The following is a 17,907-nucleotide window of genomic DNA, read 5'->3' as shown; positions in this document are numbered from 1 at the left end:
CCAGTAAAGTTGTCACCTGGTTACATTGACATGGGTTTTGCCCATGTGAGGTGTAAGTTGTAACTTTGGATTTGGATGCCAGTACTTCTTTACATTGTCTTTTTATTTCTCCGAATGGGAATTGCAACACATTGTTATCTAAGCTCAGACTTTTCCAAATCATAACACTAGTGTATTCATAATAAGCTCAGAAATAAATTTACCACAGCTCTGTTAAGATTTATGATTTACAAAATGAAGCTGAAAACTGTCGAAATAAGACAATTTTATGTTTACAGCTCTTGTTATGGGACAAATTAATTTTCTTCAAATTGCAATTGTTTCCATTTGATCTTCCAAGGTCACTTTGTTTTGAGTGAGGACCGCATCTTGTGTTTCTTTGCTGATAACGGAGCAGAACAGGCAGATTGGTGCTGTCAAAATAGGGGTGTGTCAGCTTCCTAAAGCTGTGATACAACACATGTTGCTTCAATCTATTTTTAACTAGCGGTTCTCTGCTGTGGATATCGAGCCAGTGTTAGCTGAGCCCTTTTCCTGAATACATATTCAGTAGTGAGCACTGTAATTTTATTATTTTTTGTCTTACTCAACCATCTATCTTTTAGAATTAGTTGAAAATTCTGTCTATGTGATTAATCAATCTGTTGTATGATTTGCAGAGTAAGAGACCATGTCCAGTGAAAGTGATTTTGGAGGTCGACCTTCAGCAACGACAATTAGTACTGTAGCTGTTCAAACAGGAGACTCAAGAATTGTAGTCGCTGTATTAAAGGCAAGTTTTCTTTTCTGAAGTGAAGTGCGCTATGGTTTTATTAATTTGTGACGTCGAGAATTGAATTTTGATGACTTTGGCCTATGTGTTACTTACCAGCCTGTAGCTCCACTCCAGTGTAAAATTCTGCATGCCTCAGCATTAGATAGTCTTTTTAACATTCTAAAGTTAAAGTATTTTTTGATAGTACTAATCACAGTTTTATGTTGACTATACGTAGAAGTAACATGAAAATACAAAGGTTACATATTATGCTAATCCTAATCTCTTGTAAATCAAATCCTTCTTGTATTTCAGTCTGGGATGTGTGTGGAACTTCAGCTGGTTGAATCAGTACCAAATCTGCTTGAAATTGGCAGTAATGTGGATGAAACGAAGAAAATCCTGAATGAACATGAGATCCTTCTAGCTAAACTGAAGGTAAGGGGACATTGAGTGCGGGTGACCATTAATTGGCAGCAATTGCATGACACAAACAAGCCTGACCTAACTCTATATTTCATCTGGCAGATTAGAGTAATATTAAAGCCATAAATAAAAGTAAAATACTGCTGATGCTGGAAATCTGAAATAAAAACAAAATATTCTGGAAATACTCAGCAGGTCTGGCAGCATCTGTGGAGACAGAAGCAGAGTTAACATTTCAGGTCTGTGACCTTTCATCAGAACTGGCAAAGGTTAGAAATGTAATAGGTTTTAAACAAATAAAATGGGGTGGGGCAAAAGATAACAAAAGGGAAGGTGTTGATAGGATGGAGGGTCACAGAGAATAACTGACCAGAAGGTCATGGAGCAAAGGCAAAGCCTGTCTTAATGGTGTGGTGAAAGACAAAGCATTAGTACAGAGAGGATGTTAAATGACATAATAATGAACAGCCCTGGTCCAAAGTACATACATGAAAAAACAGTGGGCAGGCACATGGTAAAAAATGAATGATGGAGCAAAATAAAATAAAATAAAAATAAGAAAAATAAGAAAAAAGAAAGGAGAAAACTAAAAATAAAAATGGGGAGGCAGGGGGTCAGTCATGCTCTGAAATTATTGAACTCAATGTTCAGTCCAGTCGGTAAATGAGACGTTGTTTCTCAAGCTTACATTGATGTTCACTGGAACGCTGCTGCAAGCCCAGGACACAGATGTGGGCATGTGAGGAGGGGAGGTGGGTGGTGTTGAAATGGCAAGCGACAGGAGGGTCGGGGTCATGTTTTTGGACTGAACGAAGGTGTTCTGAAAAGCGGTCACTCAATCTGCATTTGGTCTCCCCAATGTAGAGGAGACCGCATTGTGAGCAGCGAATACAGTATACTAAATTAAAAGGAGTGCTTTGGGGCCTTGGATAGTGAGGAGAGAGGAGGTAAAAGGGCAGGCATTCGTCTTCATGGTGGAGGACACTAAACATCCCAACAATAATAGATGAGCAAGGTGTAAATGGGAGGGAGGAACTTGTAACAATCTCTATCACAAGGGAAAAGTGCTTGACAAGCTGATGGTACTAAAGGCAGACTAGTCGCCAGGACCTGATGGCCTGCATCAAAGAAGTGGCTGCAGAGATAGTGGAGGCATTGGTCATAATATACCAAAATTCACTGAATTCCGGTAGGGTACCAGCGGATTGGAAAACCGCTGATGTGATGCCCCTATTCAAGAAAGGAGGGAGACAGAAAGCTTAGACCAGTTAGCTTAACATCTGTCATTGGGAAAATGCTGGAGTCCATTATTAAGGAAGAAATAGCAGGACATTTAGAAAAACATAATGCAGTCAAAAAGAGTCAACATGGTTTTATGAAAGGGAAATCATGTTTGACAAATTTGTTAGAGTTCTTTGAGGATATAACAAGCAGAGTGGATAAAGGAGATCCGATAGATGTCGTGTATTTGGATTTTCAGAAGGCGTTCGATAACGTGCATCATAAAAGGTTATTGCACAAAATAAGAGCCCAGGGTATTAGGGATAACGTGTTGGAATGGATTGAAGATTGGCTAACACACAGAAGGCAGAGAGTCGGGATTAATGGGTCTTTTTCAGGTTGGAAAGCCGTAACTAGTGGGGCCCCACAAGGATCGGTCCTAGGGCCTCAACTATTTACTGTCTATATTAATGACTTGGAGGAAGGGACAGAGTGCAATGTATCCAGATTTGCTGACGCTACAAGAATAGGTGGGAAGGCATGTTGTGATGAGGACACAAAGAATCTGCAAAGGGATATAGATAGGTTAAGTGAGTGGGCAAAAACCTGGCAGATGGAGTTCAATGTGGGAAAGTGTGAGGGTCATCCACTTTGGTAGGAAGAATAAAAAGGGAGATTATTATTTAGATGGAGAAAGACTACAAAATACTGCAGCACAGAGGGATCTGGGTCTTCATGTACATGAAACACAAAATGTTAGCATGCAGGTGCAGCAAGTAATTAGGAAGGCAAATGGAATTTTGGCCTTTATTGCTAAGGGGTTAGAGTTTAAAAATAGGGAAGTCTTGTTACAACTGTACAGGGTGTTGGTGAGGCCACACCTGGAGTACTGCATACAGTTTTGGTCCCCATATTTAGGGAAGGATATACTAGCATTGGAGGCAGTTCAGAAAAGGTTCACTAGGTTGATTCCTGGGACGAGGGGTTGTCTTATCAAGAACGGCTAAACAGGTTAGGCCTTTATTCATTGGAGTTTAGAAGAATGAGAGATGATCTTATTGAAACATAGAAGATCCTGAGGGGGCTTGACAGGGTAGATGTTGAGAAGATGTTTCCACTGGTGGGGGAATCTCGAACTAAGGGACATAGTTACAGAATAAGGGGTCACACATTTCAAACTGAGATGCGAAAAATTTCTTCTCTCAGAGGGTGGTGAATCTCTGGAATTCTCTACCTCAGAGAGTTATGGAGGCTAGGTCACTAAATGTATTTAATGAGGAGGTAGATAGATTTTTGAAATCTTGGCGAGTCGAGGGTTATGTGGAGCAGGCCCGGAAGAGGAGTTGAGGCCTGGGACAGATCAGCCATAATCTTATTGAATGGCGGAGCAGGCTTGAGCGGCTGAATGGCCTACTCCTGCTCCTATTTCTTATTTTCTTATGTATTACACCTCCTGCGATTGCATGGAAAGGTGCCGTGGGAAGGGGATGAGGTGTCGGGGGGTAATGGAGGAGTGGACCAGGGTGTCGCGGAGGGAACGATCCCTTGTATGTCCTTTTTCCTCAACCAAGGATTCCCCCCCACTGTGGTTGACAGGGCCCTCAACCGTGTCTGACCCAATTCCCGCACCTCTACCCTCACCCCTTCCCCTATCTCCCAGAACCGTGACAACGTTCTCCTTGTCCTCACTTTCCACCCCACAAGCCTCCACATACAAAGGATCATCCTCCGCCATTTCCGCCACTTCCAGCGTGATGCCACTACCAAACATATCTTCCCCTCCCCTCCCCGTCAGCATTTCGAAAGGATCGTTCCCTCCGTGACACTTTGGTCCACTCCTCCATTGCCCCCAACACCTTATCCCCTTCCCACGGCACTTTCCCAAGCAATCGCAGGAGGTGTAATACCTGCCCTTTTACTTCTCTCTCCTCACTATCCAAGGCCCCAAACACTCCTTTCAGGTGAAGCAGCGATTTACTTATACTTCTTTCAATTTAGTATACTGTATGCACTGCTCACAATGTGGTCTCCTCTACATGGGGGAGACCAAACGCAGATTGGGTGACCGCTTTGCAGAACACCTTCGCTCAGTCCGAAAACATGACCACGAGCTTCCTGTTGCTTGCCATTTCAACACCCACATGCACCCCCCCACCCACCCCCCCAATCTCATGCCCACACCTCTGTCCTGGGCTTGCTGCATTGTTCCAGTGAACATCAACGCAAGCCCGAGCAACAGCACCTCATTTACCGATTAGGCACACTAGCGCCTACCACACTGAACATTGAGTTCAATAATTTCAGAACGTGACGGGCCCCCATTTTTTATTTTGAGTTTTATTTTTTATTTTTTTATCATTTTTATTTTATTTTAGTTCATTCCATCATTCATTTTTTTACCATGTACCTGTCCACTTTTTTTCATGTTTGTGCTTTGGACCAGGGCTGTTCATTATTATGTCATTTAACACCCTCTGTGCACCAATGCTTTGTTTTTCACTACACCATTAACACAGCCTTTGCCTTTGCTCCATGACCTTCTGGTCAGTTATTCTCTGTGACCCTCTGTCCTATCAACACCTTCCCTTTTGTTATCTTTTGCCCCACCCTGCTTTATTTTCTTAAAACCTATTACATTTCTAACCTTTGCCAGTTCTGATGAAAGGTCACTGACCTGAAACGTTAACTCTGCTTCTGTCTCCACAGATGCTGCCAGACCTGCTGAGTATTTCCAGAATTTTTTGTTTTTATTTAATATTAAAGCCAATTCTGTATGAACTGATGACACGGAACAATATATCCTCCGAAAGATAGGACCAAAATGAGAAAAAGTTTAAAGCTGTAGGAAAGAGCAGCAGTGATGTTGCAGTGGGCTGTACGTTTGACCTTTCTATTGCCAGATTTGGACGGCTGTTATCATAACAGTTCCACTAGGATTGCGTCCACCAGCACTTAACACTCTGGAGTTTGAAAGGCTGGTTGTAGAGCATCTCATAGCATGGGGTAGACATGTATTTGTGCTATTTGTAGGGAGTCCCTGCCTCTGGCCCCTCTCCCTATAGCATGGCAGGCTTTGTAAGGGGCTGGAAGGACTCTGGACCATTTCAAGCCGATGCTGGATTTCCTAACTAAGATTGGGACCTAAAGTATCTGAATCTTGGTCTTTTTCTGAGCCTTACTGCAAGACTACTACTGGATTTACAAGATTAACTGAGGAAATGTGGCCCTTTATAACAGTACATGTTAGTGGCTGGCTGATGTGGGCTTCCTAAAAATATGATCCAAATCTAATAAGTACAAAGTAACTGTTTTACTTTGAAACATTGAGATGATATCTTTGTTCAACTTTACGTACTGGGGGTGTGTGCTTTCAGCCATTTCACAATTTTTTTCTTCATTCACGGGATGGGGGCATCGCTCGTAAGGCCAGCATTTATTGCCCATCCTAATTACCCTTGAGAAGGTGGTGGTGAGCCACCTTCTTGAACCACTGTAGTTCATGTGATAGAGTCAGAAACTGGCCCTTTGGCTCAACGCGCTTACGCCGACCATCAAGCACCCGTCGTAACTAATCCCATTTTCCCGCACTTGTCCCGTAGCCTTGTATGCTATGGCTTTTCAAGTGCTCATCTAAATATTTCTTGAATGTCGTGAGTGTTCCTGCCTCTACCACTCCTTCAGGCAGTGTGTTCCAGATTCCAACCGCCCTCTGGGTGAAAAAATTCTTCCTCAACTACCTTCTAAACCTTCTGCCCCTTACCTTAAATCAATGCCCCCTCGTTATTGACTTCTCCACTAAGGGAAAAAGTTTCTTCTTATCTATCCTATCAATGCCCCTCATAATTTTGTATACCTTAATCAGGTCCCCCCTCAGCCTTCTCCGCTCCAAGGAAAACAACCCCACCCTGTCCAGTCTGTCTTCATAACTGAAATGCTCCAGCCCTGGCAACATCCTGGTGAATCTCCTCTGCACCCTCTCCAGTGCAATCACATCCTTCCTATAGTGTGGTAACTAGAACTGTACACATTCCTCCAGCTGTGGCCTAACCAGCGTTTTATACAGCTCCATCATAACCTCCCTGCTCTTCTGTTCTGTGCCTCGGCTAAAAAAGGCAAGTATCTGAATGCCTTCCTAACCACCTTATCTACCTGTGCTGCTGCCTTCAGTGATCTATGGACAAGTACGCCAAGGTCCCTCTGACCCTCTGTACTCCCTAGGGTCCTACCATCCATTGTATATTCCCTTGCCTTGTTAGACCTCCCAAAGTGCATCACCTCATACTTCTCAGGATTAAACTCCATTTGCCACTGCTTCACCCATCTTACCAGCCCATCTATATCGTCCTGTAGTCTAAGGCTTTCCTCCTCACTATTTACGACACCACCAATTTTTGTGTCGTCTGCGAACTTGCTGATCATACCTCCTATATTCACGTCTAAATCATTAATGTACACTACAAACAGTAAGGGTTCCAGCACCGATCCCTGCGGTACCCCACTGGTCACAGGCCTCCATTCACAAAAACAACCCTCTACGATCACCCTCTGCCTCCTTCCACTAAACCAATTTTGAATCCAATTTGCCAAATTACCCAGTATCCCATGGGCTTTTACTTTCTTCACCAATCTCCCATGTGGGACCTTATCAAAAACCTTACTGAAGTCCATATATACTACATCAACTGCTTTACCCAGATGACGCAGATACATCCACGTGCTGTTCGGGAGGCAGTTCCAGAATTCTGATCCAGCGACAACAACAACAGCTTATATTTATATAGCGCTCTTAACAGAATAAACTTATTGAGGCGCTTCATTGAGCATTACAAAACAAAATATGACACCGAATCACATAAGGAGATATAAGGTCAGATGACCAAAAGCTGGCCAAAGAGGTTTTAAGGAGTGTCTTTAAGGAGGAAGGTGAGGTAGAGAGGCGGAGAGTTGTTGGGAGGATATTTCAGAGCTTGGGGCCTAGGAAACTGAAGGCACGACCACCAATTTGGAATGATTAAAATCAGAGATGCTCAAGAGGCCAGAATTAGATGAGCACAGATATCTCGGAGGGTTGTTGGGCTGGTGAAGATTGCAGAGATAGGGAGGAGCAAGGCCATGGAGGGATTTGAAAACAAGGATAAGAATTTTAAAATCAAGATGTTGCTTGACCAGGTGCCAATGTAGATCAATCTGCACAGGGATGATAGGGGAAAAGGACTTGGTGCAAGTTAGGACACAGGCAGCAGAGTTTTGGATGACCTTTGGTTAACGGAGGGTAGCATGTGAGACACCAGTCAGGAGTGCCTTCGAATAGTCGAGTCTACAGGTGACAAAGCATGAATGAGGGTTTCAGCAGCTGATGAGCTGAAGCTGGGTGATGTTATGGAGGTGGAAGTAGACAGTGATGGCTTGAATATATGATCAGAAGCTCATCTCAGGGTCAAATTTATGATACCACGGTTTAGTCTCAGACAGTTTCCAGGAGAGGGATGGAGTCTAGCGAGGGAATGAAGTTTGGAGCAGGGCCCGAAAACAGTGATTTCAGTCTTTCAAATATTTAATTGGAGGAAATTTCTACTCATCCAGTACTGAATGTCAGGTAAGCAGTTTGATAATTTAGCAACAGTGGGGGAATCGAGAGAGTTGGTGGTGAGGTAGAGCTGGGTGTCATCAGCATACATGTAAAAACTAATGATGTGCTTTTGGATTTTTTTTTTTATTCATTCATGGGATTTGGGCGACTCTGGCCAGGCCAGCATTTATTGCCAATCCCTAATTGCCCTTGAGAAGGTGGTGGTGAGCTGCCTACTTGAACCGCTGCAGTCCATTTGGGGTAGGTATACCCACAGTGCTGTTAGGAAGGGAGTTCCAGGATTTTGACCCAGCGACAGTGAAGGAACGACGATGTAGTTCCAAGTCAGGATGGTGTGTGACTTGGAGGAGAACTTGCAGTTGGTGGTGTTCCCATGTATTTGCTGCCCTTGTCCTTCCTGTTGGTAGAGGTCGAGGGTTTGGAAGGTGCTGTCTAAGGAGCCTTGATGCATTGCTGCAGTGCATCTTGTAGATGGTACACACTGCTGCCACTGTGCATCGGTGGTGGAGGGAGTGAATGTTTGTAGATGGGGTGCCAATCAAGCAGGCTGCTTTGTCCTGGATGGTGTCGAGCTTCTTGAGTGTTGTTGGAGCTGCACCCATCCAGGCAAGTGGAGAGTATTCCATCACACTCCTGACTTGTGCCTTGTAGATGGTGGACAGGCTTTGGGGAGTCAGGAGGTGAGTTACTCACCTCAGGATTCCTAACCTCTGACCTGCTCTTGTAGCCACAGTATTTATATGGCTACTCCAGTTCAGTTTCTGGTCAATGGTAGCCCCTAGAATGTTGATAGTGCGGGATGCAGCGATGGTAATGCCGTTGAATGTCAAGGGGAGATGGTTAGATTCTCTCTTGTTGGAGATGGTCATTGCCTGGCACTTGTGTGGCGTGAATGTTACTTGCCACTTATCAGCCCAAGCTTGGATATTGTCCAGGTCTTGCTGCATTTCTACACGGACTGCTTCAGTATCTGAGGAGTCACGAATGGTGCTGAACATTGTGCAATCATCAGCGAACATCCCCACTTCTGACCTTATGATTGAAGGAAGGTCATTGATGAAGCAGCTGAAGATGGTTGGGCCCAGGACACTAACCTGAGGAACTCCCGCAGTGATGTCCTGGAGCTCAGATGATTGACCTCCAACAACCAAAACCATCTTTCTTTGCGCTAGGTATGACTCCAGCCAGCGGAGGGTTTTCCCCCTGATTCCCATTGACCTCAGGTTTTCTCGGGCTCCTTGATGCCATACTCGGTCAAACGCTGCCTTGATGTCAAGGGAAGTCACTCTCACCTCATGTCCTGAGTTCAGCTCTTTTGTCCATGTTTGAACCAAGGCTGTAATGAGGTCAGGAGCTGAGTGGCCCTGGCGGAACCCAAACTGAGCGTCACTAAGCAGGTTATTGCTAAGAAAGTGCCGCTTGATGGCACTGTTGATGACACCTTCCATCACTTTACTGATGATTGAAAGTAGGCTGATGGGGCGGTAATTGGCCGGGTTGGACTTGTCCTGCTTTTTGTGCACAGGACATACCTGGGCAATTTTCCACATTGAAGGGTAGATGCCAGTGTTGTAGCTATACTGGAACAGCTTGGCTAGGGGCGTGGCAAGTTCTGGAGCACAGGTCTTCAGTACTGTTGCTGGAATATTGTCAGGGCCCATAGCTTTGCAGTATCCAGTGCCTTCAGTCGTTTCTTGATATCACGTGGAGTGAATCGAATTGGCTGAAGTCTGGCATCTGTGATGCTGGGGACTTCAGGAGGAGGCCGAGATGGATCATCAACTCAGCACTTCTGGCTGAAGATTGTTGCAATTGCTTCTGCCTTGTCTTTCGCACTGATGTGCTGGGCTCCCCCATCATTGAGGATGGGGATATTTGTGGAGCCATCTCCTCCAGTTAGTTGTTTAATTGTCCACCACCATTCACGGCTGGATGTGGCAGGACTGCAGAGCTTCGATCTGATCCGTTGGTTATGGGATCACTTAGCTCTGTCTATCGCATGCTGCTTACGCAGTTTGGTACGCAGATAGTCCTGTGTTGTAGCTTCACCAGGTTGACACCTCATTTTGAGGTATGCCTGGTGCTGTTCCTGGCATTACCTCCTGCACTCTTCATTAAACCAGGGTTGGTCTCCTGGCTTGATGGTAATGGTAGAGTGGGGGATTTGCCGGGCCATGAGGTTACAGATTGTGGTTGAGTACATTTCTGCTGCTGCTGATGGCCCACAGCGCCTCATGGATGCCCAGTTTTGCATTGCTAGATCTGTTTGAAATCTATCCCATTTAGCACGGTGGTAGTGCAACACAACACGAAGGAGGGTATCCTCAATGTGAAGGTGGGACTTCGTCTCTACAAAGACTGTGTGGTGGTCACTCCTACCAATACAGTCATGGACAGAAGCATCTGCAGCAGGCAGATTGGTGAGGACGAGGTCAAGTCTGTTTTTCCCTCGTGTTGGTTCCCCCACCACCTGCCGCAGACCCAGTCTAGCAGCTATGTCCTTTAGGACTCGGCCAGCTCGGTCAGTAGTGGTGCTACCGAGCCACTCTTGGTGATGGACATTGAAGTCCCCCACCTAGAGTACATTTTGTGCCCTTGCCATCCTCAGTGCTTCCTCCAAGTGGTATTTAACATGGAGGAGTACTGAGTCATCAGCTGAGGGAGGGCGGTAGGTGGTAATCATTCGGAGGTTACCTTGCCCATGTTTAACCTGATGCCATGAGACTTCATGGGGTCCGGAGTCGATGTTGAGGACTCCCAGGTCAACTCCCTCCCTACTGTATGCCACTGTCCCGCCACCTCTGGTGGGTCTGTCCTACCGGTGGGACAGGACATACCCAGGGATGGTGATTGTAGTGTCTGGGACATTGTAAGGTATGATTCCGTGAGTATGACTATATCAGGCTGTTGCTTGACTAGTCTGTGGAACAGCTCTCTCAACTTTGGCACAAGCCCCCAGATGTTAGTAAGGAGGACTTTGCAGAGTCGACAGGGCTGGGTTTGCCGTTGTCATTTTCGGTGCCTCGGTCGATGCCGGATGGTCCGTCCGGTTTCATTCCTTTTTATCGACTTCGTAGCGGTTAGGTACAACTGAGTGGCTTGCTAGGCCATGTCAGAGGGCATGTAAGAGGGCATTGCTGTGGGTCTGGAGTCACATGTAGGCCAGACCAGGTAAGGACAGCAGATTTCCTTCCCTAAAGGACATTAGTGAACCAGATGGGTTTTTACAACAATCGACAGTGGTTTCATGCCATCATTAGACTCGCTTTTAATTCCAGATTTATTAATTAAATTCAAATTCCACCTTCTGCTGTGGTGGGATTCGAAGCCATGTCCCCAGTGAAATACCCTGGGTCTCTGGGTTACTAGTCCAGTGATAATATCACTATGCCACCGCCTACCCCTAAATGATGTCACTGACGGGCATGAGAGATAAATGAGAAATATGAGGGAACCAAGGATAGATCCTTGGGGCCACCAGAGCTAATGGTGTGGGAACAAGAAGAGAAGCCATTGCAATTGATACTCTGGCTACGATTAGATAGGTAAGAATGGAACCAGGTGAGTGCAGTCCCACCCCGCTGGACAACAATGGAGAGGCATTGGAAGTGGGTGGTGTGGCCAACTGTGTCAAAGGCTGCAGACCAGTCAAGAAGGGTGAGGAGGGATTGTTTGCCTTTGTCACAGTCGCATAGGATGTCATTTGTGACTTTGATCAGAGCTGTTTTGGTACTGCGGCAGGGACGGAAACTTGATTGGAAGGATTCAATCATGGAGTCTGGAAAGATGCAACAGATTTGGGAGGTGACATCACATTCCCAAGGCCTTTGGAGAGGAAAGGGAGGTTGAAGATGGGACAGTAGTTTGCAAGGATGTTTGGGTCGAAGGCTACTTTTTTGAGGGGAGGGGTGATGACGGCAGATTTGAAAGAGAGAGAGAGAGAGACAACACCTGAAGAAAGAGAACGGTTAACTATATTGATTAACGTGGACTGGGGGGAAAATTGGTTGGTCAGCATTTTAAGGAAAATAAACCGCAGGTTATCTTTGCATTCCAGGATGGTCCAGGAATAGAGTAGTTAGTTTTAGCAGACGAGAGCAAGACCCGATAATGATTTATGTGGTCCAGCCAGATCTGGAATAGATAAGCCAGTGTCTGCCTATCCTTTCATGTCTGCATCCCTTGGACTTAAGGGAGCGGAGATGAGGGACATACTGGAGGAACAGCCAGGATGAGAGAGAGTAATGGTTTTATTGGGGACTCGGGCATCAAAGGTGCAGGCGAGGGTGCACTTGAGGAAAGTAATAGCTGCAGAAATATAGTGGCGAATGGAGGACCAAAGACTAGATAGTTAGGATTTTGGAAGTATAGTTGTAAGTGAATTAGGGGATAATTCTTTCGAGGGGTGAATACAGAAGGAGGTAGAACATAAGAAATCGGAGCAGGAGTAGACCATATGGCCCATCGAGACTGCTCCGCCATTCAATATGATCATGGCTGATCTTTAGAATTAGAATTAGAATATTACAGCGCAGTACAGGCCCTTCGGCCCTCGATGTTGCGCCGACCTGTGAAACCATCTGACTTACACTATTCCATTTTCATCCATATGTCTATCCAATGACCACTTAAATGCCCTTAAAGTTGGCGAGTCTACTACTGTTGCAGGCAGGGTGTTCCATGCCCCTACTACTCTCTGAGTAAAGAAACTACCTCTAACATCTGTCCGAGATCTATCACCCCTCAACTTAAAGCTATGTCCCCTCGTGTTTGCCATCACCATCCGAGGAAAAAGACTCTCACTATCCACCCTATCTAACCCTCTGATTATCTTATATGTCTCTATTAAGTCACCTCTCCTCCTCCTTCTCTCCAACGAAAACAACCTCAAGTCCCTCAGCCTTTCCTCGTAAGACCTTCCCTCCATACCAGGCAACATCCTAGTAAATCTCCTCTGCACCCTTTCCAAAGCTTCCACATCCTTCCTATAATGCGGTGACCAGAACTGCACGCAATACTCCAGGTGCGGTCTCACCAGAGTTTTGTACAGCTGCAGCATGACCTCGTGGCTCCGAAACTCGATCCCCCTACTAATAAAAGCTAACACACCATATGCCTTCTTAACAGCCCTATTAACCTGGGTAGCAACTTTCAGGGATTTATGTACCTGGACGCCAAGATCTCTCTGTTCATCTACACTACCAAGAATCTTCCCATTAGCCCAATACTCTGCATTCCTGTTACTCCTTCCAAAGTGAATCACCTCACACTTTTCCGCACTAAACTCCATTTGCCATCTCTCAGCCCAGCTCTGCAGCCTATCTATGTCCCTCTGTACCCTACAACATCCTTCGGCACTATCCACAACTCCACCGACCTTCGTGTCATCCGCAAATTTACTAACCCACCCTTCTACACCCTCTTCCAAGTCAAATGACAAACAGCAGTGGCCCCAAAACAGATCCTTGCAGTACACCACTAGTAACTAAACTCCAGGATGAACATTTGCCATCAACCACCACCCTCTGTCTTCTTTCAGCGAGCCAATTTCTGATCCGAAGCTCTAAATCACCTTCAACCCCATACTTCCGTATTTTCTGCAATAGCCTACCGTGGGGAACCTTATCAAACGCCTTACTGAAATCCATATACACCAGATCCACTGCTTTACCCTCATCCACCTGTTTGGTCATCTTCTCGAAAAACTCAATAAGGTTTGTGAGGCACGACCTACCCTTCACAAAACCGTGCTGACTATCGCTAATGAACTTATTCTTTTCAAGATGATTATAAATCCTGTCTCTTATAACCTTTTCCAACATTTTACCCACAACCGAAGTAAGGCTCACAGGTCTATAATTACCAGGGCTGTCTCTACTCCCCTTCTTGAACAAGGGGACAACATTTGCTATCCTCCAGTCTTCCGGCACTATTCCTGTCGACAATGACGACATAAAGATCAAGGACAAAGGCTCTGCAATCTCCTCCCTGGCTTCCCAGAGAATCCTAGGATAAATCCCATCTGGGATAAAACATTAATAAAATTAAAACTGCAGAAATGTGTACTTAAGTTCCCATCCTTAGGTGACTCAAAGAACATAAAACTAGTCATCTTTAGCAATGTTTCACATGTTAATCTTCCTGATGTGCATTCAAGTGCAGCCAGTTTCATACTATTTCTGATGGGTATGTTTGGGAAATATTGTCCTTTAGCTTGGGAAGTTAAGAAAATAAAAAGGGTTGTTAAAAGTACTTGAGTTGCTGAAACACTTGCTCTTGCGGAGGTAGTGGATATGGGATTCTATTTGTCAAATATTTTAAGTGAGATTCCATACAAGGGACATACAGAAGATAATATACCCACTGAATGTTATATAATCGTTCCTTGTGGTATAATGTACACTCTATAAAAAGTGAGAGGGAAAAGTTTACGGATTGACCTTGCTGGCTTGAAACAAATACTGGAGAGAAAGGAAATCGCTAAAATTAAATGGGTTGATGCAAGTCATCAACTGTCTGATTGTACATGCATTTCTTTTAGGCTTCAACTCCACTTTCCTGCCCACTTGCCATATCCCTTGATTCGCTGAGAGACCAAAAATCTGTCTATCCCAGCCTTAAATGTATTCAACGATGGAGCATCCACAAACCTCTGGGGTAGCGAATTCCAAAGATTCACAACCCTTTGAGTGAAGTAATTTCACTTCATCTCAGTCTAAAATCATCAGCCCCTTATCCTGAGACTGTGCCCCCATGTTCTAGATTCCCCAGCTAGGGAAGATAACCTCTCAGCGTCTATTCTGTCAATCCCCTTTAGAATTTTGTATGTCTCAATGAGATCATCCCTCATTCTTCTAAACTCCAGAGTATATGGACCAAACTTACTCAACAATGAGCGTTGCTTAAAGGAGGAGAAGGTGCCAGAGGAGTAGGGGGTCAGGCTAAGGTGATGAGTGCCACACCGGCACCACAACGGTTCTGACAGGGCAAGTGATGGAACTTATACCCAGGTGGGATGGCATCATTAAGGGGAAAGCTGTCATCACCTCTCAGCCAAGTTTCTGTTTAGGCTGTGATGTTAATGCAGTCATCCATAATAAAGACCTTGTCCACAAGTGAATGGATATTCTGGAGGGAGTTGCATAGTGGGGTGATGAGAGTAGAGTCCACAGAGTCTGCAGTGGGAGGGGTTTGGACAGGAAGGAGCTTGGCAAGATTAGCCCCCAACAGGCACACTGAGTGGGAAGATCGATGAAAGAGTCGGATGGGGCAATTGGGGGTTGCTGCCCGTAATGAACGAGTGCCGAATGCCTTGATGAGCCCTTCGAAGAATGCCAAGAGAGGTGTTGAGGGAGGTTGTCGGCTTATCTAAGAGGGAGACAAGCCTGGGATGGCAGCAAGACGCAGGAAGGTCGAAGGGTTGGGGAAGGGAATTGGGGGATCAGAGTACTTGAAAGTGGAGAAGTGAAAGGCATGAAGATAAAAGAGATGGTTCTGGGAGGGGTAAAGAGAACAGAAGGGAAATAAAAGAGCAAAAGTGCAAAGAGTGATGGGATTGAGTCCAGAGCGGTGCCAAAATGCACATGTGAATGGGCTCAGGGGGGGCTCAAGTTACATCGACTTGATTCCATAAAAGTTAGGATACATAAAAACCTGATAGTAAATGGGAAATTGGAAATAGACAGGAGAGAATAAGGAGTCCATAGTTCAAGTCAGAAGTCCGGTGGTGACATATGATGACGTAGGTCGAGTGAAGTCAGCATGGAGCATCAATCAACTGTTATCCGAGTTTGGAAGCAGGTGCAGCGAGTGAAGTCGAGAAGCTATTTGACGGTAGAGTATCGAAGAACACAATGATGGAGGTATTTTTGTGGAATGAGAATGCAGAAGATGCTCTTTGGCCGAGGCAAGTGATATTCTAGCCAGGAACAGGCTGAAGCTGAAAAACCAGTACAATCAGTGGCCAGTTACAGGCTCACCAGGAGACTGAAGTAACAGATATATTTTCAAGGCAGGAAGGAGTGTGACTTGGAGGGGAATTTGCAGATGGTGATGTTTCCATGCGTCTGCTGTCCTTGTTCTTCTAGGCAGTAGAGGGTGCAAGTTTGACAGGTGCTGTCGAAGGAGTTGCTGCAGTGCATCTTATAAATGGTACACACTGCTGTCACGGTGCACAGGTAATGGAGGAAATTAATGTTTGAGGTGGTGGATGGGATAGCGATCAAGTGGGCTACTTTATCCTGGATGATGTCGAGCTTCTTGAGTTTTGTACTCATTCAGGCAAGTAGAGTGTATTCCATCACACTCCTAATTTGTGCCTTGTAAATGGTAGACAGGTTCTGTCTCTTTCTCTGACCTGCTCTTGTAGCTGCATTATTTACCTGGCAGTTCCAGTTGAACTTCTGTTCAATGATGTTTGCCACGATATTGATGGTGGGGGATTCAATGATGGTAATGCCATTGAACATTAAAGGGAGGTGGTTAGACTTTTCCTTGTTGGAGATGGTCATTGCCTGGCACTTGTGTGGCGTGAATGTTACTTGCTGCTTATCAGTCCAAGCCTGAATGTTGTCCAGGTCTCCCTGCATGCAGGCATGGACTGCTTCATTATCTGAGTTGCAAATGAAACTGAACACTGTGCAATCATCAGCAAACATCCCCATTTCTGACCTTATGATGGAAGGAAGGTCCTTGATGAAGCAGCTGAAGATGGTCAAGCCGAGGACCCTACCCTGAAGAACTCCTGCAGCAATGTGCTGGGGCTGAGATGATTGGCCTCCAACAATTACAACCCATCGTCCTTCAATAAGAACATCAGAAATAGGCAAGGGTAGGCCATTCGGCTCCTCTAGCCTGCTCTGCCATTCAGTGAGATCATGGCTGATCTGATCTTGGCCTCACTGCTACTTTCCTTCCTGTTCCCCCTAACCCTTAACTCCTCTATAGTTCAAGAATCTGTCTGTCTCTGTCTTGAATATATTTAATGACTCAGCCTTCATAGCTGTATGCGGTAGAGAATTCCAAAGAACTACAACCCTCTGAGAGAAGAAATTCCTCCTCATCTCCATCTTAAATGGGAGATCCCTTATTCAGAAACTATGCCTCATAGTTCTAGATTCCTCCACGGGGGAAATATCCTCGCTACATCTACCCTTTCAAGCCCCCTCAGAATCTTTCATGTTTCATAAAGATCATCTTTCATTCCTCTAAACTCCAATGAGTATCGGCCTAACCTGTTCAATCTTTTATCGTAAGCCAACCCCTTCATCCTCGGAATCAACCTAGTGAACCTTCTCTGAACTGCCTCCAATGCAAGCATATCCCTCCTTAAATAAGGAGACAAAAATGTATGCGGTACTCTAGGTGCAGTTCACCTACACCCAAACAGTTGTAGCAAGACTTCTCTACTTTTACACTCCATCCCCTAGCAATAAAGGCCAACATTCTATGTGCCTTCATGCTAGGTATGACTCCAGCCAGTGGAAAATTTTCCCTGATTCCCATTAACTTCACTTTTACTAGGGCTCCTTGATGCCACACTTGGTCAAGTGCTGTCCTGATGTCAAGGGCAGTGATTCATCTCACCTCTGGAAAACAGCTGTTTTGTCCATGTTTGGGCCAAGACTATGATGAGGTCTGAAGTCGAGTGGTTCTGGCGCAACTTAAACTGAGCATCGGTGAGCTGGCTATTGCTTGATAGCATTTTCAATGGCACCTTCAATCACCTTGCTGATTGAGAGTAGACTGATGGTGCAGTAATTGGCCAGATTGGATTTGTCCTGCTTTTTTGTGGAGAGGGCATACATGGACAATTTTCCATTTTTGTTTTGTAGATGCCAGTGTTGCTGCTGTACTGGAACACCTTTGCTAGAGTCGTGGCTAGTTCTGGAGCATAAGTCTTCAGCGCTATAGTTGG

The 17,907-nt window shown here is 45.3% G+C and overlaps 1 protein-coding gene across 1 annotated transcript in view; it reads left to right on the top strand.

Annotated features, from left to right (window-relative positions):
• Positions 1 to 670: 670 nt before the first annotated feature.
• Positions 671 to 17,907, top strand: part of ccdc141 (coiled-coil domain containing 141) — a 217,649-nt gene continuing 200,412 nt past the window's right edge. The window contains exons 1-2 of the mRNA XM_068035521.1: positions 671 to 772; positions 1,070 to 1,192. Coding sequence (XP_067891622.1) covers positions 671 to 772; positions 1,070 to 1,192 — 225 coding nt within the window. The remainder of the gene's footprint in view (positions 773 to 1,069; positions 1,193 to 17,907) is intronic.

Source organism: Heterodontus francisci, chromosome 7, assembly GCF_036365525.1.
Source record: "Heterodontus francisci isolate sHetFra1 chromosome 7, sHetFra1.hap1, whole genome shotgun sequence".
NCBI classification, from domain to species: domain Eukaryota; kingdom Metazoa; phylum Chordata; class Chondrichthyes; order Heterodontiformes; family Heterodontidae; genus Heterodontus; species Heterodontus francisci.
Note: the sequence above shows the minus strand (reverse complement) of the source record. Positions and strands in the feature narration are given on the sequence as shown.